Genomic DNA, 26,771 nt, shown 5'->3' on the forward strand with positions numbered 1-26,771 from the left:
AGTTCACCAATGTTATGAGTCGAATACTGACTCAGTGTACTCCTTAAACAAAACACTGCATTTTACAAGCTTACTGTATATATTTCTTTTATGTAAAATCTTGATCTGCAAAGTAACTAGTAACTCCTCTTGATGTGTAGTGATGAAAGAAGAACATTTTGCTCTGGAATGTAGTGAGCTAGAAGAATAAAGAAATAGTCAAGTTAAGCAAGAGAGCCTCAAAATGACTATAAATGCCATTATATTTCACCATGATTCAAATGCTTGACATTCTTAACCAGAACTTTTATGAATGGAGATTTATATCTAGAGCAACACTACAGTATCTGTGATGACTGATATAAAACAGTGGATTATAACAGTTTTTCAGTCATTATGAAGTAAATTTTAGTAGAGTGCACTGCAGATTATATGAATCACATTATTTCCCTTATTCACCATGTAGTGCACGTACAGTAAACAGCGTAGCTCATTAAAGTCTCCCTGCTCAGCACATGAGAAGCCACCTGAACAAGAAGAAGAAACATACAGCAGCCATGTTGTGTCCAAACAGAATGGGTCTTTATTCAGGAAGTGAAAGAAGAAAACAAAGATTGTAATCAACACCCCATTTAAATACAAAACCAACAAAAATAAAAATAAACATGATATTCATTTTGCATATCAAAGAACCATTTAGTAATAATTACAATCCAAACACCTCATAAACCACTTCTGTCAATGTATACACAAACTCTGATTTAGAAATTAGTCACTTTAACAATAAAATTACAAATATTTAGCTTTAAAAATAATTAAACTCAAAATAATAATAGCATCTTCAAATTATATATAGTGTATTTCCACATAAAAATACAAAATAATACCAATGACATTTAAATATGAAAAATTATTCCAAGAATTCTGCTATTATTAAATGAAATAAAAACGCGGGATAAAACAAGATGAAATGAAATAGAAATATGCATGAAAAAGTCTCTCCTTTTGTTAGCAAAACACTATCCAAAATAACTACAATCATTTACATCAGTACAAAGATATCTGGATTTAAAAATAGTTGCAATGAAAAAACGGGGTTTATTTTTTTTCTGACAGTAAAAAATGACACTGTGGATCAGAAATCTGCAAAATATGCAATGAAAAAAATAAATCTGCATTAAAAAGGTTTACACTGTAGTTCTTACTTTTATACAAACATTAGAAACAGTATTGCACATCACAACACAGATTCGAGGTTAGTCAGCCTTTCAAAATGTGTTATATTCAAGTTTCAGAGCATCTACGAGGACAGGCAGCCGAGGCCTCGATGCAACGGGGAGAATCTCAAGTGTCTTCCAAGAATATAATAAAACCTTCATGTTTCCTTCCTTCAAAAGAAATGTGTATCAAAATAAGAATCAACCGTATATCAAAAACTTTGATGATATTAATGACATGATTCTTTGTCTTTAAACAGAACTTTTGGACATAATAATCACTGGTGGGGGGTGGGGTGGGGTGGGGTGGGGGGGGGACAAATTGTATAATAGTCCTATTTAAATAGAAAAATACAATCAAAATCAAATAGTTTTTTTTTGTCTACAAAAATAGTGAAATAAATATGATTTTTACAAAAACAAAGACACATACAGAACAAAGTAACAGTGTTCAACAGAGAAAATAGAACCTCACAAGAAACAGCACGAGTCAAGTGTTACAGGTAACGATATTCACACGTTCGCAGCGGACACCACGAGAACTGAAGCCACGGGGGACAACGGGAGCTCCTTCCTTAACCGACTTCCTCACCTCGACGCTGTTCTGACTCTCGCTCCTAACAACATCCAGACTACATTAGTTAATATATTAGAAAATATTGGATTCCTGCTCTACTCATACAGAACATAGATAACTTAAGACCACTGATTCACGCTACATCTTAAATAAGTAATCATGAAAAAATAAAATTTAATAAATCATCTGTAGAATTATAAATAGGTGGAGGTTTCAGAGAATCCACATCTGCACTGAAATCACTTCAGGGGGCGAATAGGAAGAAAAAACGCGGGGGTGGGAGGGGGGTAGAAAAGTAGTGCATAATATATATTATAAAAAACATACTGAAGGGCCAGTGATGGGTAAGTAGTTAACACAAATTAAATTATATGACTCAGCTATAGATAACAGCTATAAGTAATTAGTTTCATAACACACTTGATGCCTGAACACAGACACAGAGGAACACACACCAGGGCGTGGAGCAGGAGAACCACAAAGACACGAGAGCGACACACTTGTACAGTACCGAGCGGATGGCCGTCTTCACACAGAGATTGTCCCTAAATAGTTTTTAAAGAGTATTTCAAGGGTCACGGTGGGAAATCAAACACACGAACAGCACGAACAAAAAGAAGAGCGTTTCATCTTCAGCACGCCAAGAAACCCGGTGTCATCATCCTCGTTATAAAAGCTGGGTGTGGAGATGAGGAGAAACTGGGCTGGGGTTTCATGGAGCTGCAGCCACACGGCAAGACTGTCTCAACTAGTCCTCACAAAACAAACAGCTTAGTCCTAAAGGTGCTTATTAACACAACCTTAAGCCCAGGCCCACTCCTCCCAGTTAAATCTTCTGAGCTGACCGTTTGTTTTGTTTGGCCTTTGGTGTCTGGACGATGCTTTATCAGATTAACCTTTGGGGCCGTACAAAGATAAAGGATAGGAAGGGTGAAGGCAGAGTCATTGTGATGTTTCCGTTCTCCTCTACGTAGCCAGGTTGGAAACTAAACTAGAGCCTCAGTCTACACTAACAACAGTCACACAGCACATGGACGACACACAAACACAAACCACTGAACACCACTCTGCTTCTCAAGAGGTTTTTTTTTTTTGCCATATAAGCCACCATGTCACAAAACGATGGCGTCCACTAAGTCTACAGTAGAACCAATATCACTTTTTGTATCGTTAAATATGTAAACGGATCAAACAACAGATAAACATCAATGCATGCAAGTTTAAATATGATTTTTTTTAGTTATTTAGCTTTGTCTGATTTTTTCCCTCTTAGGCATCTGTAATAGATGGTCATGCTACTGACTATAGAATTTAAAGTCTTGTCTTTAATTATGATTTCAGTGGTTTGTTTTTTGTTTTTTTTTCTCTGTGTTTTTTTCTCATATCTATCCTGCATGCTAGTTGTGTAGCTAAGCCTATTGTCATAACATGCACTTTTACTCTTTCCATGGCAATGGGGGCCATTAGTGGTTGAGTGCATACTGCATTTCATTTTACATGATTCTGGTTTATAAATGGCATTTAATATAATACCTACTCATCTATTCATATATATATATGTATATATAGCAGCAAAGCTTCTAAAGTAGCTTGTTAAGTATAAATGTTGAATTCAGTTACAAGAAACCAGATTTTGTATTTTGAGGTATCACTCTATGGGTCAGTATGAGCGCAGAAATAACCTATCTTAGTTTTTTTTTTTAATAAACTCTCTAACAAGAAGAAAGAGCCCATGGCAAAGATAAAAAACAACTGTTTGTTTTGCGGCAGAAATGTGTCAATTTGAAGCTTCCTATCACTTTTGCTACCTTTGGTTAATGACCTGGGGCAGGAGTCAACGTTAGAGAATCGAGGTTTTCCCAGAAACAAGTGTGCACTACACGCACTGTGGGGTGGCTAGCAGCAGACAAACAGACAGACAAGCTGCCCCCATGCAAAAACATTCCTGTATCTACTTTAAATCTCACATACAAAAATAATAATGATAAAAAAATCTACAAAAATCAATCTCTTTTTTAAATCTCCTCTTAGAAAAGATGAAAGTACCACAAAAGAGTTGTAGAGTTGTCAGAGCCTGAGATGTGAGGGGGGTTTTGGTGAAAAACTGAGGCTTGTGGTGTTTGACTGCTACAAAAGATATATAGATATATATAGTTTACTGTATACTGTATAGTGTTACGTACTCGATTATACTGATAGCTTAGGAGAGCAGGAGAGGCAGAGCGATGCTCTTTTTCCTGTTAGCCAGTGTTTCATTTCCCTTCCCTCTGACTGTGTCACCATGGCTGCGGTCTCATCTCTAGTTCCAGCGGAAGTGAATCTGGCGAGGGCGGTCGGCTCCCTCTTTCACCAGGGGCTTGTGAAACTCTCGTCCGGCGCGGGAGTGGATGTTGGCCCAGCAGAACTCGCAGTAGTACTGCAGACAGGTGACATTCGCACAGAAGAAGGGAGCGAATTTCCCTCCGCAGCGCGCACCCTGACACTCATCACACAGCTGATCATCCAGGACGTAGGGCTTCACCTCCACCTGCGAGCACACATGATGGAGAGCGTGGAGACATGGCATAAAGAAATACAGTAACAATCTAATATGTTCATGAAAGGCCAGCGCTCACAGCAGCAGAGAGGAAGTTAATTCAATCAGCCTTAATAAGGTTTTGATCACCATAGCAACAAGCTGCTGCTTGTCTGTGCTGATGCTGATAGCACACATACACACACACACAGACATGCACTCATAATGAATCCTCATAATGACTGAGGCATGTACACTTTATGAAAAGGAGAAGGGGAGTCTGTACCCTCTTGTCAATGTCACCATGCTGCAGTTGGACGAATCTCGCGCTGATGGCAGCGATGTAACTCTGCTGATTGGAGAACGCCACCCGCCCTGCGCCCTTAGGGTATTTGAGCTCTGGATCAGTGTCGATTCCTGCGTAACAGACTCCACCGTACAGACGATCCATAATCATGGCCAGCTCAACTGGCAGAGAGGGAACAAAAGAGGAAAAGAGGAACAGATTTAGATGAGTGAAAGGATTGGAGGAGAGATATGAGAGGAGACGAGGAAGTTACACAACAGGATGTGAGACAGAGTGGGGAAGAAGCTGCCAGACTGTGTTTGCAGATGGGATTTCTAGTCTCAGATACTCACATCACACACTTTAAACATACAGCTGATCATCTGCTGCAATATGTCCCTGTCCAAGGCAGCACAGATGTGAATGATGAAACTGTTTGAAATGAACAAACTGGGTGTAATTACTTGCTCTCAGGGGACGAGGGACACCGCCCACAAAGATGGTCTTGCGGGGATCAAGGGGCTGAGATCCGTCCATCACAAAGTCACTGTCGCTCAGGTTCCAAGGTCGAATTTGCACCTGAAGTCAAATTCAACATTTAATCAACCTTCTGATTATCTTAGCACTCAGGCCTTTTCAGTGTGAGCTGGTGCTGCCGAACTCACAGGTTTGTCCTTAATGGTGGGACTGGAGACGCACAGGTACAGCTTCCCGTCCTCCTCCATGCAGGCTTCAATCAGAGCCTGCACTGAGCTCTCCTCCTGGAACAGCAGGAATGCGTAACCTATGAAACAAACACACAAGCACACGCTCAGTGTGGGAATAAACACTTATGTTCTTATGTTAAATGTAAATACTGTATCTCAGCCGTAAATGTATGTTTATAATATGGAGGCTAGCAGCTTTTGTCAGTACCTTTAGGTGGAAAGTAGGATTTGCTCTCTGCTTTGTGCGGCCAGTCGACCACCAGGTGACCAAAGCGGCGGAAGCTTGAGGTTATTTCATCTTAGGGAAAAAGGAGCAGTAGATGGGTAAAGAGAGAGAAGGATGGTTGATAGAACAGAAGGAACAAATGCCATCGCATGGTACCGACTCAACCTGACTCGACTCTACTTGACCCTACTCGCTTTTGGTACCAGGTTCTTGTTTTTCCACTGCAGATAGTACTCCCTGGATGTGGCTATCGTGACATTCTTCAACGCAACACACATGAACAATGGGGGATAATGAAGGGCTAGCAAACAGAGAAACGTCTACACCTCTTAAATCGAAGAGGTGTAGACGTGTAGACGTAGATGTTTCCACAGTGTGGTTTGGCGGGTTGCCTTATTGAAAGTAAAGAACAACAACTAACAGATATGTAACAGGCAACAGTGGCCGATGTAGCTACAGTTGCTTGGCTGTTTAGAAATGGCGGTTTTGTTCAAGACATCTCGTCTCAACAATGATGATACAGAAGTGACCAATTAGTAGGCTTCACTGTTTTCACATCACCTTTTGGTATCACATCAGCTCGCTTAGAAGCTCGGTTGAGATGACACCAAAAAAAGTACCAGGTATAAGGTACTATCCACAACATTTGCCCAATGGAAAACCAAGAAGGTCGAGTAGAGTTGAGTTGAGTCGAGAGGAAAAGGGCTATGATGCAACCATGAGAGAGCGTTTTTTGTCTCACCTTCATCTATGTCAGGGGGCAAACCTCCCACAAACACCTTACGGGAGAAGCGCTCAATGCGTTCCCCATTTTGGTGGGGGTAACAGTTGGGGGAGCCAAGGACTCCTGGGACACCCTGGTTGCCGTGGCCATCATCAAGGAGATTGTCATCGATAGGGAAGAGAGAGGAACGGCCTGGTGGAAAAGAAACAGAGCAGGTAAGGCCACGGCAAATGTCAAGCACTCTATTAGACACTCACAAGCAGAAACGCTCAAACATGTATTTAAACCCAGTCTAATTACAGTTATGGAGTTTTATATTTATGCTATGACATGAATAAATCCAGAGGATAGGCTGTCTATAAAATAATGTGTCTGTATTTAGTACAGCTTTATACTGAGTGGTTGTGAGACAAAGCACCAGCTTAGAGTGAGGATTATACAGTTTGGATTTTTACAGATCTGAGACCAGGACACGCAATCGTGTGTGCTCCACTTTATCTACCAGCAGTGTGGTGGATAAAGCAGGTGTGGAAAGGCTGGTTGTGTCGAACAAAGCTGTTAACAACATGGCTGAGCACTATGGAGCCCCAAAGTGTTGGCTATTAGATAAATAAATAAATAAGTGTATAATAAAATAGTTGTATGAATGAATTGTGTAAAATATAGAAATGACACAATAATTTGAATCTGAATTTAAGAAGTTAAACTCTACATTTTTATTGCATGTTAGAAATTTATACATTTATTTTATATTCAAAATTCATTTCTTATTTTATAATTGCATTTTCCCCAATGACACTTTTATTTTATGACACTATTTATTTTATAATGTCACATTTCATAATGTCACTTCTGATGTCCTCTCATCTTTCAGCCAATCACACATCTCCGACCTTTCCAGTAATAACTGCTGCTAGTTTTAGGCAGTTAGCCTCCGTCAGCCAGAGACACATGGCAAAGTTAGTCTGAATCAACTACACGCTGCTGCTGTAAATGAACAAAGACAGAAACTAGCATTTCCTTTCATTTATTTAGCTTAACAAGGCTGTACGTGTGTCCAAGCTAAGTAGCTATGTTGGGTTGTTATATTAGTTGGTTAATTCAAAAATACCATGGGTGTGTTTTTATTCTAATGCTGTTCCTCTGTCACAGTTCAATACATTCGTTCATCCTCTGCCTGCCTTTTCCATTAGCTACTACATGTTATATACCAGCCCATTTTCAACTGTTCTCTGCCTGACTGTCTATTGTGCTTTCTCCGCTGTAGCTAGGTAGCATGTAGCATGTAGCATGTAGCATGAAGCATGAAAAAAAAGTTTGAAAGCTATCCAGGTTTTAATACTGTGGCTGTGTACTTACTGCAGCAGCCTCTAGTGGGCTAATTCATTATAACATTAGCATTATTGCTGCTCTAGCTAACAGACGCTAACTGGCTAAATTTGCACTTGTTGATCTTGCTATCCTGAGAGAAGCAGGGGGATTATGTGAGTGGCTGAACTGTCAAGTTTGAATAATTTCTAATATTTTCACAAATACTAACATATTTTACAAATTATTCGTCTAATTATTTACATGTTCTTTACATGTTTTTTTTCATTTGATTTTGAACACTGTGGAGTTGCATAGAGCAGAGACACAATAACTGCCATAGTGCTTCAAATAAATGAGACCAAACCTGAAACCCTTGATATCATGCATGTCTGTATACTAAAACAATACAATCACATTGTAATCGTGTAAAGTTATTTTGTTATTTAGTATCTTTTGATGGCCAATGATAATTTACTGGGTCAAATTCACCCTCAATGATTGTAGAAGAACACTACAAAAAAATCTGTGTTCCTGAATCTGAAGAGTTTGAAGTCTAACCCCAGACTGAAGGCCTCAGCAGTTTGGCATCCATTCAAGCAATAAAGCATGCCACAAGAGAATAAGCCAGAATGAAAAAGATATGTTGTAGAAAGCTGAGTTTACCTCGACGTCGCCCATAGCTCCTGGCTGCATGTAGAAAAGTACAGAGTGCAAGTTTCAGCTGTGCAGACATTTCTCAAAGGTTATTTGTAACGTCTATAAACTAAAACCTGCAGAGTTGTCTTATGATTAATTTACCATTGTGACAGGTCACTTAGTCAGTGTCAAATAAGCTGTCAGTCAGAAAATATAGCCTACTGAACTGATTAACATCCTCCTGGCACCCTGAACATGATTTATAACTTTTTTCTACATTACCTCTTTGAATAAAATAAACTTTATAGAAAGAAAAGAAAAGAAAAGAAAAGAAGGATTTTTTGAGGACATGAAGACAGAGTAGGCATCAACAATGTGTAGTAAAATACATGAAAAAAATAAACATATGGAAATTCCTGATGTCTCTGTAGATGACGAATACGATAAACAAAACTATTTCACTGCTCTGAAAACGTATCCTCTTTTTTCCATAAAATTTGCCAGATATGAGGGAAGCCATTTGGAGAACTAGAAAAATAAAGTTGTCCAACTGCACATATGTTACATCACTGAAAAGCCCTGGACGTCCTCTGTCAGGGAAAACAAACCCTGCCTCCAACAGATGACAAAAATGAATTACTGATTCCTGAGTCTCAGGAGGAAACGGCAAACACCAGGCAACACCAGAAATAATAATAAAAAATCGTGCTGGTAAATTATTTGCAAATGCCGCCTGACCCAGATATGTGTCCTGTTGAGACTATTATAAAACGAGATTTTATTTTTAACATGACGTGCGTCCCAAAAAAAGGGCAGTGGCACTGACCATTTACATTTTAATGAAAGGATGTAACAGACTTCTGTTTGTGGTGCACGTGGCTGTTGGTATAACAATGGAAACCACCATCAGATAACAGAACGGTAGATCTCAGGCTTGAATGAAGTCATGAAAAAGCAAACAGTAAGTATGCAAATATTCCTTCTGGATTAGTTGAAAATAAAACAAATAATGATAGATGTTCGCATCTCTACACCAGATCTAGCACCTCACCTGGTGTGACCCTATTATACCACCGTGAGTCTGCTGAGTCTAATGAGGCTAAGAAGTAACAGTGAAAGCATCATGAGAGCTAGAGACACAGAGGGAGATGGTGCTAAGAGATAATTACCATTGAGCATGAGTAGGCCGTCAGCCCCAGGGTTAGGGCATCCCACACGGCCTGACATGAGAAACAGACACACACACACACACACACACACACACATACACACACACACACACACACACACACACAAATAGGGATGAGACAGAGCAGATGGAGAGGACAGGGCGAGGCCAATGTGTGTACATGGGAGCGAGAACACACACAAAACACACACACACATTCAACTACAGCATCTGCCTGTGAATGTGTCTGAAACCACCGTGTCACATGTCCACACTGAGCCCTGCAGAGAAACTACAGCTCTTCTTAACCCCAAAGATAACTCAAGTTCATATCACGAGAACACAGAGGAAACCTACCAGAATAAAACATCTCAGATTTTGTTTTCATCAGCACCATGATGGATTCTTTAGATAAAACAGATCATTTCCTTTCCAGCTTTAAGAAGGGAGTCCGAAAAGACTGTGACTTCTCCACTAGCAATATGATGTGATCTGAAGTTTATCATGAAATATCACATATTTGGATTATAGCTGAAACAATTAGTTGAATCATCAATTATTCTGACCATAGAAAATCAATCAGCAACAAACTGGATAATCAACTAACCATTAAAGTCATGTTTATTCAAAAAACTCCAAAAATAAACTTGTTCAAGCCTCTTAGATGAAATTATTTACCATGTTCTTAGTTCTTTGTGTTTTGGTTTGTAGGTGGAAGCAATGTGATATGTCATCTGAGACTTTGAGAGTTATGATGGATGCTTTTCACTCTTAATAGACTAAATGATAAATAGAGAAAATAATCTGCAGACTAATTAGTAATGAAAATGAACGTTTCAATCATAATTTAGTTGGACTGTATTTTTGTTCATGGTACCTCTTTATAATTTCTGAGTCTAGTTTTTTCGTTCATATACTAATGTTACAGCTCCTGCCTGCAATGTCTCTTGTGTGTTTATAGCATCTTTTAAATTATTGTGTTCATATAAGACAGTGTATTGCATTTCAGCCCTTCACCCTCACTATCAGAGCAGCGGTGTGTATTGTTGTTCACCTCGGTGTCTTCTCTGTTACTACCACTGGGCGGCACCAAAGTCAGAAATCTTCAAATTCTACATAGTGACTTTAAATGTTAAAAAAAAACACAAGCAGGTGTTGTCCCAAAGAAGATACACAAGCGGATTTGAAAATACTGTTGCACGTGCACAAGTTTTTTTCATTATCACTGCACTGAATTTCTTGCAGCATTAACATTATGGTCTATTAGAGCTGCTAGCCAGAGTGCACTGTTGTGTTAGCTGTGGCAATGCTATAAATGGCAGAGCCCTTCCTTGCGAGCCCTCCTTCCCTCTCGTCTGCTCTCTTGGCTGTCATACGCAGTGTGTGAAAGTGTGATCACATCTAAAATTAGTCTAGATCCCCCTCTCTCTGCTGTGCACACTGGCCCATGTCCTCTCCATCTGCTCCGGCAGGAAAAACAAGAAACTCGCCCAAGAAAGGAGGGCACAGGACAAGTCCTGCTTTCAGCAGGGTCTAAATGAAGACTACAAATAACCAGTTTGTACACATATACAAACAAATACCAGCTGTACGCCTGGTTTGCTTTTTTACCACTGTTGTTAATTTTGGGTTATATATTTTAAAGTGAGAGTGCAGCAGTCCTGTGAGGCTGTAAATGGGCTACAAGCAGCCGTCAGTAGAAGAGCAGGGTGAGAACGGTGCAGTTATTTGACACTGCTCCTCTGATGTCCAGCAGCTGAGCCCAGGAGGCCACAGCAGTGTCATGCTACAGTACATTCTCTGCTCGCTACTGCCATGAGGAATAATTCATCAGAAACCAAAGACTTCTTATACTTCTTTTACTTTAAAAAATTCCAATTTATGTGTGATATGCTCGTTTCTAATCCGTCAGAAAACATCTGTAACTAATTAGAGATATTCACAGTAAAGAAAGGCCCACACACACACCCAGCCTCCTGACTCTGCTCTGTGTGCTGCCCAGGTTAAGCAGCAACAGGATCAGTGCTGTGGGGTCATGTAAATGTGCAGCTGGTGGCAGAAGTATTAAGCTCTCAGCAGGGAGAAAATAAGCTGGTGTGTGGAAAAGCAACGCAGCTCTGGGAGCAACGTGCCGTTTCACTTTCCTGCACTGAGTCACTCTGAACGACTTTGGGTTTCCTATCTGAACACGATTACCTCCGCCTGACCCCACATACGTACACAGAAAAGGGAAAGGGACTCTTACCCTTCATCGGATCCTGCTCAGCTCGCATGATGTCGATCAGAGAGCTCTCCAGGGAGTGCATGTTCAGACTGTCGTACATCCTGGAGCGGTCCTATAGAAACACAACGTGTTACATATGAACTTTTACATCATCCACAGTCAGAGCTGACAAACACACGTCATGATGCAAGTCTGATTCCTCACATTTCTAACACACTTTTATGATTTGGTTTATGAATAATAAAGCCTCAGAAACGCAGGGTATTTGGCTTAACATGTAAGAGTGTGAGTAGCTCACGCTTGGATTAACATTCTTTCCGTATTTATTCACTTTAGGAGTCTGAAGGTATGTTTGTGAGCGGTCTATATGATGGATTCCCCAGGATCTCTGGACTGGTTCCCAGAGGCAGGCGGACAGAGAATGGAAACCAAAACCAGGAGTGGCATTTAGAGCTGAGATGGAGGTTCTGAGTTCATCAGCTCTTCCAGTGCGATTAGTTAACCATAACAAACAACCATGACTCATGTGGTTATATTCTGGTGTCTAACATACCACAGAGTGCCAAGCCTACCTTATCAAACCCAGCATAATAACAGGGTAAAGGTCAATTCAATACACCTTGATAATGAAGGGTTTCGGCTGTCTGTTGTTTTCATGTTTATTTTTAATGCAACAAAGAGTTTGTCAGGAAAAATGACTTGATTCAGTAAATCAAAAAACTGACATCCACAGTCCATCACTGCAGTACCTGCTTGTTTTAGTTTGATAATGGGATCATTGATTAATCATAAACAGGCTGATAGGCCCTGAAACTGGCTTCACATCTACAGCTAATCAGTGGGACATAATTGCCATCATTAATGTGTCAGTTCAGCTAAATTACGAGAAGATTTATTTTCTCAATGACCTCTAACAGTGTCTCGCTATGCAGATCAATTTAGTTTAATTATTCCAGGTTTGCCGATCTCTGTCTCCGATATTTCTGCCACCACATCGATGCCGTGTAGGTGAACCCGATTTCATTTGTGCTCATCAGCAGCAACATCTATTTCCAGTGGCAGTGACTCTGTTATTCTGGATAAAAACACAGTTTAACCTTGTCAGCAGGGACAATTTCTTTGGTGGAGAGTTCTCCCAATGTAAACTGTGGTGTATCCAGAGTAATTGGGACACTGTTATTCGAAAAACACTGTTTTTTTTCAATGTCATTTTTGATAATTGTAACTGATTAACAGCAGGAAACTCAAATTGGATATCTTATATATTAAAATAAATCCAGAACTATCTGTGTGGCCTGATACCACTGGAGATAGCTGAGAAAATATGTTTAATGTGGTAATTTTGGTGAACTGCACCTTTAAACCAACCCAGCTGATCACTGCTCTATTGGTCTATGAGAACTTGACAGTCCGTGGTTTCCAAAAGGACTTACAGGAATCCTCCATCGGTTTAGCTTTGCATAACTCCACATGCTCAGTTTTTCTTCACTTTCAAAACTGAATTAAAAAAAAACTCAGATTCACACAGCTCCGTCTGCAGTCATTAAAGTCTTTATACACCATTCTTCACCTGTGCGTGGATGTGGGAATCGCAGTGTTAGATAAATATTCTCTACTTTCAGAATATAGTGAATATAAGAACAGTAGAATAGTGTTTTCGGCTCATAGTGTGCATGACAATTGCTGTACATGTAACCACCTTTACTACAAGCTTAGCACCCTTACTGAGAGTAAGCGTGCCTCTCTCCCGTCTCCCTCCGTCCACCTCTGTGATGTTAAAAACATGACACAGCAGAGATACAGTGTGTTGCAGCCTGCCCAGCATTAAACAGAAAGGAAGGAAGGAAAAGACTTGGAATCTAAAAAATTCTGGGTCCGACACTGTTTATGGAAATTAACAATCCACGGAGTCAGGCCTGTTTCCTGGAATAGGAAGCATTGTACTTCTTGGCACTGATACCACTAATAATTTGAGCTCATAGCAACAGTAAAACCACTTGGTGACAACATTATTTAGGTGATATCATTATTTTAGCTTGAGTGAGTCACAGTGATGAATATCTTCTCTATGAGAGGTTTTTATTATTCTGGTATCTGCTCCACACAGACACAGGAAAGACACTGAGTTTGTAGTTTCATGAATTTTACTGGGTGTTCAGTATGTGTAGAGGTTATTAAGAGACACATTGAATTATAACTGTACTCTCTCACACACAGCCTCCCCAGACTGTAACTGATTGACTGACAGTTTTACATGAGCACTAATACCTCATCTTACCGACACTGTAAAACACGGCATTAGAAATTAGAAATTGAATCTAGGCCAATGGCAATGTGGGCTTTCAGCAAATACTGCAGCATAATAAATTAAAGCTATATCACTATAAAACTAGTCCGATATTGTTCTTTGCCCAAATAATCACGATTCTTATTATTGATATATATTGTTGACAAGTGTTGAAATGCATCTGGGTCACGGTAGTTCAAAACTATTTACTGATGTGTGTTTTTTTTTTTAAGCTAACATCTAATTAACTGCATTAAATCCATCAAATACCAAATAAACCTCGAAGAGACAATAGGTGGATGTCAGCCATGATGTAATTTATATCACTGAAGAGGACGCAGGGCGTTAGTATTTTCTTGTCCAAGAAAAACTATTCATTTAATTTGGAGAATTAATGGGGATTTTGCCATGGGAGGGAGGAGGAGGGAACAAAAAGAATCAGTGACTTATAATCAAAACATGAACAAACAGGGAGCATCTAGATCCTAACGCAGCCTCCACAGAGGAGAATAGATTCTCCCTATTTAGACACAGTAAATACAACATCGAATAAGACGCTGGTTCTCCAAGACACACACACACACACACACACACACACACACACACACACACACACACAAAGAACTTTCTCAGCCCTGGTACCTGAGGTAGATCTCACCTACAAGATGTTTGTATCCTGAAAATGAATTCAGCCCAGCCCCCACTTTGTAACAGCTTCAGTAAAAACCTGCAGAGCAAATCAGTTCTAACTCCTCCCGGCTGACTGAAATGCTAAACCATGTTGACCCTTTATGGAAAATGACATCTACACATCTACTCACTGCTACATACGTCTGAGGAAGCCTTTGGTCTGTTTCTCTGTTGATAAAAAATGATTCTCTCTGTTTCTCTTTCAGCAAAGGATCTCACTTGAAACTGTCCCTCTCACTCACACACTGATACCAACACACACACGCACACACACACACACACACAGACCTTCATCGTTCCCTTTGTCCTGAGTTTGCCTGTTACTAAACAAAACCCTCCCAGTCACAAAGACACTGATCCTACAAAAACACCCACATCAGTCATTGCAAGATCAACCCCAAACACCTACCTGCAGGGGCAACAAGGTGTTGCTGTTGCTGTCAGTGCGGAACATGTTTTCCTCTATCCAGGACTTAGGTCCCAGTGGTCCACCAGAGCGTGGGAACTTGGGAGGAGCGATGACGTTGCTGGAGAAGGGCTTCTTCAGAGGTGAGACGTGACTGACCGAGCCAGGTACGCCCATGCCGCTGCCTCTGCGGTGGTCCCGGCCCCAGGACATCCCCCCGGAGCCCCAGCCGTTCCCCTGGTGGCTGCCCCAGGGAGACTGCTTCACCATGGGCTGCAGACACATCAACGGTGGAAAGATGGAGGGTTAGAAAGAGCATGTACATTTTTTATTATGAATATTTTCATTTCATCCCATCCTGCCCCTGTACCCTTCCTTTTCTCCCTGTCAGCCACAGCCGCTTGATCTGCTCCTGTAGCGGGTGGCTAGATAAGAAGATTTAGGGCTTTAAGACTAATACTAAGTATCCCGTGCACTGCAACACCACCAGTGTAAGTTACACACACACACACACACACACACACACACACACAGACACACACACACACACACACACACACACACACACACACACACACACACACACACTATACCTGGACCTTGTGTCCACTCTTAATCATACATTGAATCGCATCATACTTAATCTTTCGTGCTTTCACGTGAAAATCTTACCCGGAGCACAATCACCGTTCTGTTCCTCACACACTCAACACATAATGTCATCTAAAGTCTTTGATCCACTGCTAACAGCTGTGCAGAAAATCAGATAGTGCCTAAAATAGTTTAAGTACTTGTACAAAAGAGCCATTGGAAAAAATAAATAAATAAAAAGTATATATATATATATAAATAACAACACAATAATGAAAAATAAGACTTTTCTGCTCTGTGCTGTATTTCCTTTTATTTTCTGGCCGTTTGAATATGTATATGAACGAGAGACCAAAGGGGGCTGGGCGTCTTTTTAATGGAAATATATTTACATAGCACTCGTAAAGAAAGCATGGGGTTAAAGGTCAGCCAAACAGCACACCACAAATGCACTTCAATCACACCCAGTCACAAACATGCTCTCTCTCTCACACACACACAAACACACACACACACCCAATGCGCAACATCACACATCACATGAGAAACCTGAAGCTGAAGGCTACTGACACGTACGCCCCAAGACTACTGCATAATCTGAACCTTCATGAAAGCTGCTGCTGCCACTGGTCTATCTTCAGGGTGCCTTAACTGTCTGCCACCACACACACACACACACACACACACACACACAGTCGAGATACTAGATGTCTTCATTTGACCCAAATAAGCACCCATTTAGGACACCAAACCCTGAGAGCCTTTGTATTCCTACTGAGTGAACCACAAGACAGGGATGGTCTGCTGCCATGTGACCACATCCCACTGCCAGCTTCCAGGAGAGAACAACAGCTAGATTCAGTGATGCTCCCTTGTTCCCCTGTTCACCCTCCCTCCTCCCTCCCTTGACCTCAAGAGTAGTGACTTCAGCCCTTGCAGAGAACATGGCAAATGCATTAGGAAGAAAGAAAAAAAGGTTAATTATCCTGCTACAGCTGCATAATGTACAGACACACACACACACACACACACACACACACACACACACACACACACACACACACACACACCCTAGGGTGATGTTTTATCTTTGCAGTGTCACAGAATGCTCCCTAACCTAAAGACACCCAAGTGGTGTCATCATTTAAAATTACAGGAACCTCAGATCCGCATTCTGGGTTTTTTGTGGCTCTGAGGCCTATTTTTGGTCATGAATGGAGGGATACATAATGTGAGAGAGCTGTTCTCTGTCCTGTGTCACCTTCATGTGATCATCTCACCTGGTGCTGGTTGTAGTTGTTCCTCTGCTGCAGGAAGGCGCCCTGCTGGGGATGCATCTGGGGACTGACCGGGGACCTGCGACTCTGTGGCTGTTGAGGGACGTTTATCTGGGGCGAGAAAGGACCGCTGAAGCCCTGCACATTAATCCCGGCGCACGGATTAGCTGACACCGGCGAAAAACTCTGGAAGAAGGCCGGGTTGATGGAGGAGGGGATACCTGGGTAGAAGCTGTTGTCAGAGTCGGTGTTGGGCATCTGGTTAATGGCGTTCGCGTGGATGGGGTTGATGGAGTTGGGTGCGGGTGGGGGCGAGGAGCTGGTCTGGACGGACCACGGGGTGCCGAACCCGGGGAGCGAAGGTGAAGACGAGCCCCCGCTGGCGCTCTGCATCTCCTGGACGGGGAGGTTCGGGAAAGCGGCGCCGAGACCTCCGGACAACATGTTGCCGGTGCTGCTGCTGCCATTACCGTTATTTATGTGGTGGGTGATGGGGGAGTCCATTTGGATCTTGTTTGGATTTACGGAAGTGGGCGATAGCGACGCAGCATCGGCTTCAGCCTCTTCCAGTGGAGAGCCGCAGGGGCCAGCAGCAGCGCTGGGGTCGGGCTTGGAGAAGGGCTGCCTCTGCGGCAGGTGACTGAAATGTCCCTGGGGTGGGGGCGACTCAGTGGGGCTAAACTCAGTGTGCTGACTTAACTGCTGATGTATTTTGCGGCTGTGCTGAAGGTCACAGAGAGACTGGGTCGGGCAAAAACGGTCTCGATCGAAATCGGGAAAGGCTGTCTTCTGGTGTAGGTGGTTATAATCCGGCGTGAATGAGCTCAGCGAGCTGTCGCGGTTGTCGGCTTGGTTCGGCTGTTTCCCAGATATGCTGACCGTGCTGCTGCTGCTGCTGCTGCTGCTGTCCTTTTCCTCGGTTGACGGGGGTAAGTGCGTGGTGGTCACCCCCACAGGCTCATCCTGCATGTTTTGCTGATGCGCAGCAGTTGACAGGAACAGCGAGGACGCGGCGACGCTGCTGAAGGGCGAACTAACCGAAGGAAACCGGCAGGACGAGGCGTAGGATCCGACAGCCGGCTAACAGACTCCAAATTCGGCTTTTCAGTGAAGCAAATAGATGCGACTGAAAATATATTACAGCTAAATGAGGTCTCTTTAATAGGAAAATGTCAGAGAATAGGCTGAAGGCTACAGGCAGAGACAGAGAGGAGGGGGTCTGGCCTACGCAAAGAGTCGACTCGTTGTAGTCGTGATCTCTGTTTTACTCGGTGATATTCTCCTCTATCTGAAGACCGAGCTGTTCCGGCCTTGTACTGGGCTATAGCCTAGCCCGTGCGGTCCATTCCTGTCCGACCGTGTTACCCCCTCCTCTGGTTACCGGCTGTGCTGCTGCGGCAGAGGATTAAAGATCCCCGACTGGATCTACGTCACGACCGCATCACGCCTCGGTGCGCCCGCCTCGAGCCTCCAGCCCAAGCTGCAGAGAGGACCGCATTGTTTACGTCATTGTTTCATTATTCATAAAGTGCAGTAGGCCTACACCCTCACCAGGACCCGGGAAGTAGCCGACGGTAGGCTGAGTGACAGCGGCGGCCTAATTACACTCAAACACGTCATGAATATTCCTGCAGAGAGCAGTTGGTCCGTTCACAATGATCCAGTGCAGCTCTATGGTGTCACAGTGCTAAAGGTTATTATGTCTGCTAGTTTGCCATATTTGTAATGGAGATTGCATTATCGATGTAAAGCATTTCATTTTATTTTGAAATAAATGACGTTGCATATTGACAAACCTAAATCCGGAGACATTACTGCGGTTTTATTTCCCAGTCCACCTCCAGCAGGATGTAGATGAGCAGACCTCAGAGTGACAGACACCTCAGAGCCTGATGGTGTCACATTATGAGGATTATAATCTTGCCTTTTAGGGCTGTGGGTGCTTTCTTTGAAGCTTAAACATTACCAGACTACATGGTGTGGCTACAGTTTGTGCCCATTAGTATTCACTCCACAACTATTGTGCGTGCGTCTGCGCCAGCGTCACTTTACGCACGGACGCAAACAGCTAAATATAGTTTTCTATGTCAGCGCCTGTCGAGGGAGATGAATCTACATCGCCTGTTCTGAAATCAAAGCTGACAAGCGACCCCACCATATGATGTGGCTCGTAAATGGCCACCAACAGCACCACCAGCACTTTATGGCTGCTGGCAAATTCTATTTAAGTGTGGATGGGACAGAGTGATTGTGTTGGCGTGGGAGTCAGGACAGTGTCACCATATGACTGTTCATTTATGTTTAAGGACTAAAGACAAAGGGTTTACCCTTCTGTCAGCACATGATAGTAGATCTCTTTTATTCACTTTCAAATACAAAACAAGCATCAGCTGGGGGTGGGGAGTAAATGAGGATCATATAAGATCTAGTTAAACCTGCTGTTATACATTATTGTTGTTGGACTGGTGTCTTTGGTGTGTGAACACAGGGGCTTATTTAAATAAACAGTCAGGGTCCTCCTCTCTTTATCAAGTCTTGAACTGAATATATCATCACTGTGTGTGTGTGGTAATGTGGTTACTAATGAGGAAGACAGATACCACAGTGGCAAAGCAATGTGCGTGATCAACCTACCATCTGGTCTCTACTAATGATGATGGCTTATCTCAGCACAAACTACACACAGCCTTTCCGCCCTGCATTGTCACCTACACAATGCTTTTTAATCTGGAGCACCTGGTTAGAAAAAGAATGTTCATTTCATAACCTGCCCAAATCTCTGAGACTATTTTTAGACTCAAGTGTTATAAAGTTTGTTGTTATGACCTCTGGCAGTCATACACATACATTATCATTTCCATTGTTACACAGTTATTCATAAGTGCCACAGAGCATTTCCTGCACGTGCTAAAGTTTTGATCACCGCAACTTCTCATTCCCACAGTTTGTACACAACATGAATCTCATCCATGACAGGATTCAACTCCAGTCTCTGGGGTCTTGTTTTTCATTTCCCTTTTCGCAGCACCTTGAGCTGTTTTGGGAAGTAAGAAGACACCCCCCAGAAATTCCTCATCATAAGGTCCCAGATGGGACAGTCCCACCAGTGAGGGGGCAGGTGTGGTGGACATGGTTGGTGCTGAGCACCAGTGATTAGCCAGACCCAGTAAGTGCTGGAGGGAGTTAAATGGGGCAGGCTGCCAGCTGCTGGTGTCTGATGGTTTTGGGATGGGGGAGGGGGGTCAGGCAAATGTGGGTGGAGTGGACGCAGGGGGTGGTGTTATGGGGACAGCTGCTCTGCTACATACAGAATGTGACACATCATTCCAAATCACTAAGCTCAGCATAGTTCTGCATATTTATATTCACCTCTGGATGGTGTTGTGTTCTCTGTCCGTGCACTGTGCAGTATACAGTACAGAACACGCTGGGAACAAATACAATATAAGATATCAATATGTGCATGAACATATGATAAGACCATGCATCATAAAGCAGCTACTCCCTTCATTTTAACCAGGCTTCTGTTATGTTGCCACTGTTGGTTATTAGGAAACACCTGGCCCACTGAGCTGGATCAAATTTCAATGTGTTTCTAAAGCTACCTCTATTTAGGACTCTGTCAGATTGGCTGTCACACTGCAGCTGCAGTCGTCATAGCAACAGGTAATCTGCATTTCCTTTTGTGTGGTTGATTACTCTGTTTGACTGAGGGCTCTCTCTCTGTATGTTTGAAGGGTTGGGCGGAGGGCATTGATCAGCTCATCCTGTTTGACAGACCTATCCATCAACTCTGATGACTCTATTCTGGGATTGATGGGGTGTGTTCCATCTCTTATAATCCTATCTCAGCATTCAAGAAGTACGTCTCCTGTGTGCCGCTCAGCACGGAGGGTCGTGTTTCAAAGATGTGATCAGGCGGAGGTGCCATCAAAGTACTTTCTCACTGGGAACCTTCAGATTCAGATGGTGATAATAAAAGCAGATGTGTAGAATCTATAACATTTAGTTTTGTACAGCATTATAATTAAAGGGCCAGTTCACCCAAAATAACAAAAACTTTCACATTTATGTCTTGTGGTACTATGCAGATAGTTTAATTCAACTGCGACACACAGAGGGTGAATGTCGTCACTCACACCATCCAAACTAACATAAAAAATGAAACAGCAACATGTCTCTCCAGAATAAGACCCCCGTTACTCTGGATAATCCACTGGAACTACTTTTTACGGTAAAAGTGATCCATATGGAACCTGTTCACTGTGGCGTTGGCACACTGGGTGCAGTGAGCTTGAAAAATTATATTGCTGTATTCTTAAGTGTAATTTGTCAGTTGATGTCTCCAAACCTGGACAAGTAGAAAACAATCTGCCTGAGATACCGTTTGAGATAAATGGAAAAATATAGATATTTAAATTCTTTCTCATAATTTGAGTGAGCTGACCCCTTAATATGTCACTTTATAGCCATAGTTTTGTGGACACCAAGGCTCGTTCTATCTGCAGGTTATGATTTTGCATGTTAGTCTTCAGGTTTAATGCCAGCTCATGGAGGGGTTTTTGTTCTGATTTGCACCCAGCATGGCCTCCAGGACGGAGGTGTCTTTGTTGCACTAAATTGTCCCTTTGTTATGTCTCTCTGTGCACTGAATGGCTCTTTGTGTTGCTGACTGATAAAGCTTCTGCAAACAGTCATCTCGCTCACACACATGCACAGACACACAGCCAGAGGTGTCGGTAACGATGTTATGTGCACATTTGATCACAAACTCACAGAGTGACATACAATGTGAGAGTAGACGGCTGGATAATCTTATCTCTTATCCAATGGGGCTCGTCGTCGGTGGTCACACCTTCCATCCCCACTTTAATCCACTATTGCTTCAGACTCAATCAAAAGGGCCCTCCCATGTATGATTGGTGTCATTCTGTGAGATTGAATGGGCAGTGGGTCGGTATCAGAGTGGCACATATTTGCATTTTATGGCCCCCTGCAGAAGGCGTGTGACACTGATTAGGTGGTTGGTTTCTCCAAGGCTGGAAGACTGACACCAGGCAGGCACATCTGCTATGCTTTAAACATATTAGAATTATGGAAGGTTGTAATTCTCCTCATCAAATGGGGCTATGTATAGTTAACTTAAAAGATCAATCTTCTGCTCGATTTCCGATCACTTTTCATCTTCGATCAACTTTATCCCGTTTTCTTTGTTTCAGTGCTCTCCTCTTGTCGTTAATCCTATTCCCAATATTCCCACGAGTGCTCTCCAGAAACTGTGTCCACCTCACATCTGTCTACTCTCTTGGCATTATCTTAATGTCAGAGTAAATTTCCTTTGGTTGTTGCACAGAAGCCAGAGCTCTGTTGTAACAGCAAACACTCACACAGACAGATAACAGCCTGCGGCCTTCTGCTTTCCATAGGTCCTTTATTTGCACACAAACACACACACACACACACACACACACACACACACACACACACACACACACACACACACACACACACACACACACACACACACACACAGAGCATTATATCAGGCATCAACAGGGGTCTCAGACATATGTGGATGCCTCTAATGCTGTTTAAAGAAGAAACAAAGAGGACCCCCATCCACCCCTGACCTCTCTAACCACACACACATGCACAAACACACACACACACACACACACACACACACACACACACACACACAGGAAGTGTGTTTTCTGATTCAGTCTGTGAATGCACCTGTCCATCAGTGCATTACATTATAGCAAGTAATGCAATTAGGTATTTGTCTGTGTGTGTGTGTGTGTGTGTGTGTGTGTGTGTGTGTGTGTGTGTGTGTGTGTGTGTGTGTGTGCCTGTCTGTGTGTGTTCATATGTATGTGTCCTCCATACATTGTCAGAGGGCATCTCAAGTGTCTCCAGAACAGAGCTGCAGCTGGGGGTCAGAGGTCAACATTGACAGGTGTCTCTTGTTTGCAGCCGGCAGGTGGAGGAAGATCGTGGACGTCAGTGAAAACAGGATGATCATTTCTATTTCTATATTCTTCATTCACTCAAATTGATCTTTAGGTAAAACATTATTGTGCGCATGTCTTGTTCTTTTTGTACCTCAGATGGTCTTTAAATGAGTCCATATTAATTCACTGTAAACTCTGATATCCTCTGAAATGTTGATTGATGATAAAAGCTCCTAGATCAAAATGTGCAAACAGAAATATCATTACAATTACAATTTTTGTGCTTCTAATAAAAAGATCTAAAAACATTTTAATCTTGCAGTGTATCTTGACATGTCTTCTTAGATACACCCGTCCCTCCATGTCCTTTACTGTAGAGCTAAATTGACAAATACTTGTTCTCGTTCTCAAATCTGTGTTTATTTCAGTTTTATTCTGCTTATCCTTAAAGAATCATTCTTGTCTGAATGTGTTCCTCTGTGTTATTTTCTGGGCGGGTTGTGTGGGGTTTGTAATGGCACCTTGCATTCTTCTAAATGGCTTTTTTTAAATACCATATATACAGTCAGCACAAAACCTGCATGTAAGAAACTTGTGTGGAGCTCATGTCAGAACCTCTCTCACACACAGGAAGCAGCACTGCATCTTCCTTGTTTGACCAGCAGTGGAGTTTGGAGCTGTGTCCTTTACACATTACTGCCACCCAGTGGTAAGAGCTGAGATGGACAGACCTGCTTGTATGAAGACTGCGAGGTGAATTTTTTCTGTTAACCACATTTTTTAAAGTGAATGAGGTCATAATACATGTAAAAAGGCGTCAATCAACAGTTTGAGAGCAGACAGACAATAACAATGTAGAATAACAGAAACTAGTATTGTTGCAGGCAATAATGAGACTGTAAGAAAAACTGGGTCACTTCATTATCAGAAAAAAGTACAATTATTATGTTGGAAAACTTGATTATTCACTCATCATTCAAATAGTGAGGGAGATTAAAGCTTGATAATTTCCTCTTCTTCTGTGTTTTATTTCAAGTGTTGATCCATAAGAAGATATATTTGTGGTTTTAAGAACCAAACACCATCTCAATGTAGTTTCACATCTCCTCTCTCAGGCTTCTCTCTGGAGCTCTGGTAGCAACAGGTCGGTGAGCCAATCAGAAGAGAGGAGGCTCTTAGCCTCTCTTCTGATTGGCTGACAGTTTTCTGAGTGATCCAATAAGAATATAGCAGATTTCAGGTAAACACTCAGAGAAACCAAATCCTGCAAGGTTGGATGGACGGGACTTGGGGCGTGACTGAAGGTGGAGATTGTGTCTTTGTGACATCACAAAGTTCCAGAAGTCCTGACGGCTGGTTTTAACGCTCAGTTTCTGAATACAGGCTGTGTGCATTTCTCTGTGGACTGAGACTTTGATACTTTCACAGTATTAATATAGAACCTAGAGCTGATCTATAATCAAACTACTCATGGACATCTACCTTTAGACTAAATGGAGCTTTAAACTATTACTTTAACGTCTCCTTACTTACAAAGGCTTTTACCTTTGGCTTTTAATCACAGAACCAGTTGTTTTCTAATGCAGCTGTTCATCTCCTGTACCTATGAATTCAATGAGACAAAGTCCCAGAAGTGCCCCACTCATCATTGTCTGTGCAGAAAATAAACTGGACATTTTCTCCCAGAATGCCCAAAATAACTCATCCAATTTTTCTGCTCTATTGCAGCAGACAAAGTTAGGTTTTCTGGAAACTTTGGGCCCATGTTATGAAGCAGCTGAACAGTGTCATCACACCTTCTCTGAAATATCAGACATGTTGTTTCTGATATGTAATGACAAGACAAGTTTCCATTGTGTTTGTATGATCATTACAGAGATATGATTTTGACTTCAGGGGCAGGCAGGAGATATGACCTTTGTTTCAATATGACTCTTTCATGCAAGAAGCCAGTTTATTTGACTGTTTTATCTGTTTTATATTTGATGATATTTCAAAGGTTTCCTTATAATTCACTTGACATTTGGATTGAAACAGTGTCTGTTCCACTCGGTCTCTCTCTCTCTCTTTCTCACACACACAGACACACACACACACACACACACACACACACACACACACACACACACACATTGTACTGTGCCAGAGCCTCAAGAACTGTGGAGTCTGCAGCTGAACGCCAAGATTAAGAGAAAAAAAACATTCATCTGAAAAATTTGTTAGACTAGAACCTAGAATCAAGAAAGATATGGACATCTACCTTTATGATATATGGGACTTTTAAGACTGATCCTGACCAAGTCCTTTTTACTGATCCTGACCAGTCTTGATCTTAGTTGCTGTCGCTCACACTAGATATAGTGTGAATATAGTGTGAATACACAGAATCGTGATTACTATTTGAAATTTCAATCATTATTTTAACATATACAAGAATCGCTTCCATACTGACAAACTCCCCTGACTTTAATATTATTTAAATTGTCTAATGTGACCTGCATGGCCGTGAACGTGGAGCTGAGGATCATGGAAGATCAAACAAAAGAAACAGGCTTTATCTGATGTATAGTAAACAGTCCCTTCCCCCGACAGACCCTCCTCTGGCCTTTGTTGACTCATCTGCAGCTCAGCTCCACAGTTTGTCCACTGAAGCCTCAGAGAGGACTGGAGAAGGTGGGGACAGAAGATGGGCAGCTGGTCCAGATGGTCTCCTGAACAGCTTTATGGAGGAGTTTGTTTAAGATGCTTTGATAAATTAAGCGAAAAAAAATTTGCTTGGTGTTAGTCATTAATGTCTTGGCTAATTACGTTTATGTTTGTCCATCACTGTCATAGAAACAAACAGTGCTTCACATATATGGCCACAATTATTATAAGATCAAAAAGCGATTTTAATTACTTACCTGATATCTACTAGAAACAGAATAACAGATTACATTTTTACCCTTACTTTATTCCTATTGATGTGGTTTTATTTCAGTAATATATTATATATGGCTGGTTTCTTCTGCCTGGTAGGAAAGAAAGGAAAAACAACAAATAGATAAATGAGTTCCTAACACCTTAGTTGTTTATTTCATGTGTTTTTTGTTTTTCTCTCCCTATTCCCCTCTCCCTCTCAAATCAAAATATATATCTAAATCTATAGCCATAACTGTCAGTTGTTTCTGTAGTAGTGTATGCCATCATGTTATGTTATCATATGTTATCTAATGTTATCTTATGTTATCTTATGTTATCTTATGTTATCTTATGTTATCTTATGTCTTGTTATGTTATCACTTTCTTTGTCTTTATTTTGCTTCACCATAGAGTTAAATAATTAAATAACACGTGGTCAAAGATTAACGCTCACTGCCAATAAAGAGTTATTAATGGAAAGATTATAACACAGGAGCACAGAAACAGATGCAATCATTGCAATTATTTATGGAGGTGATACATTGCTTTCATCATTCCTCCCGTCCACACTGGCTGTGAAGAGATCCCCTCTCAGTTGAACTGAAGTGAATAAATCCTCAGTCTTCATTCTGAGCAAAAACACTCTCTGAAGTTCTGCCAGATCTAATACAAAGCTTCCACGGTGTGAATTATTTCAATACAGTGGGTTTTACAACCAAATGTTACAGTATTTTTAGTATGAAACTCCTTCATCGTGTTAATCTCCCTCCATCACGGCTCAGCAAAGAAAAGCTCTAAAAAGCCTGTTGGCTCTTACTCGTGTCTGTATAATGCAGATTGCTGAAACATCATATTAGTTTTGACTGAACTTTACACAGAATGAGACAGACACCCATCTCTCATCCCAATGTCATTGTATTAAGAGAGAATCTCTTCACAGTCAGTATCCAATAACTTTTAATGTACATATTTGCATATTATGTTATATTACTATCTTAACACTAATGTAAGTTACCAAGGAAAACAAAAACATTCACTCAATTTCTCTTTGTTATTATATCCTTCATTTAACAAAGTAACCAGATTTTTCAAGAG

At 41.6% G+C, this 26,771-nt stretch overlaps 1 protein-coding gene and 1 long non-coding RNA gene across 6 annotated transcripts; one reads left to right on the forward strand and one right to left on the reverse strand.

Moving 5' to 3' along the window:
• Positions 1–539: 539 nt before the first annotated feature.
• Positions 540–18,674, reverse strand: cpeb2 (cytoplasmic polyadenylation element binding protein 2). 4 transcript variants are annotated; one of them, XM_056378148.1, is made up of 11 exons: positions 16,825–18,671; positions 14,957–15,226; positions 11,592–11,682; positions 9,348–9,398; positions 8,206–8,229; positions 6,250–6,423; positions 5,490–5,579; positions 5,240–5,358; positions 5,039–5,153; positions 4,575–4,756; positions 540–4,300 (listed from the first exon to the last, which is right to left on the reverse strand). In XM_056378148.1, exons 1-11 carry the CDS (start codon positions 17,788–17,790, stop codon positions 4,073–4,075), a joined length of 2,310 nt encoding a protein of 769 aa, XP_056234123.1. In that variant the 5' UTR covers positions 17,791–18,671; the 3' UTR covers positions 540–4,072. The 4 variants fall into 4 exon arrangements, with proteins under 4 accessions (XP_056234123.1, XP_056234124.1, XP_056234125.1 ...); XM_056378149.1 differs by lacking the exon at positions 8,206–8,229 and having other exon boundaries at positions 16,825–18,674; XM_056378150.1 differs by lacking the exon at positions 9,348–9,398 and having other exon boundaries at positions 16,825–18,669.
• On the forward strand, positions 17,618–26,771 carry LOC130170643 (uncharacterized). Of its 2 annotated transcripts, none has more exons than XR_008828026.1 (4): positions 17,618–17,750; positions 22,798–22,887; positions 23,406–23,528; positions 25,368–26,771. It is a non-coding gene; the product is annotated as an uncharacterized LOC130170643 (long non-coding RNA). The 2 variants fall into 2 exon arrangements; XR_008828025.1 differs by having other exon boundaries at positions 17,654–17,750; positions 22,719–22,887.

The sequence above is a fragment of the Seriola aureovittata genome, chromosome 6 (assembly GCF_021018895.1).
Source record: "Seriola aureovittata isolate HTS-2021-v1 ecotype China chromosome 6, ASM2101889v1, whole genome shotgun sequence".
In the NCBI taxonomy this organism is placed as follows: Eukaryota; Metazoa; Chordata; class Actinopteri; order Carangiformes; family Carangidae; genus Seriola; species Seriola aureovittata.

Coding starts and splice junctions, on each gene's coding strand:
- cpeb2 (XM_056378148.1), bottom strand. CDS start 17,790: ATGCAGGATGAGCCTGTGGGGGTGACCACCACGCACTTACCCCCGTCA. Junction 11,683..14,956: donor ACACCTTGTTGCCCCTGCAG/GTAGGTGTTTGG, acceptor GTGTTTCTATAG/GACCGCTCCAGGATGTACGA. Junction 4,301..4,574: donor ATGGTGACATTGACAAGAGG/GTACAGACTCCC, acceptor GTGTGCTCGCAG/GTGGAGGTGAAGCCCTACGT.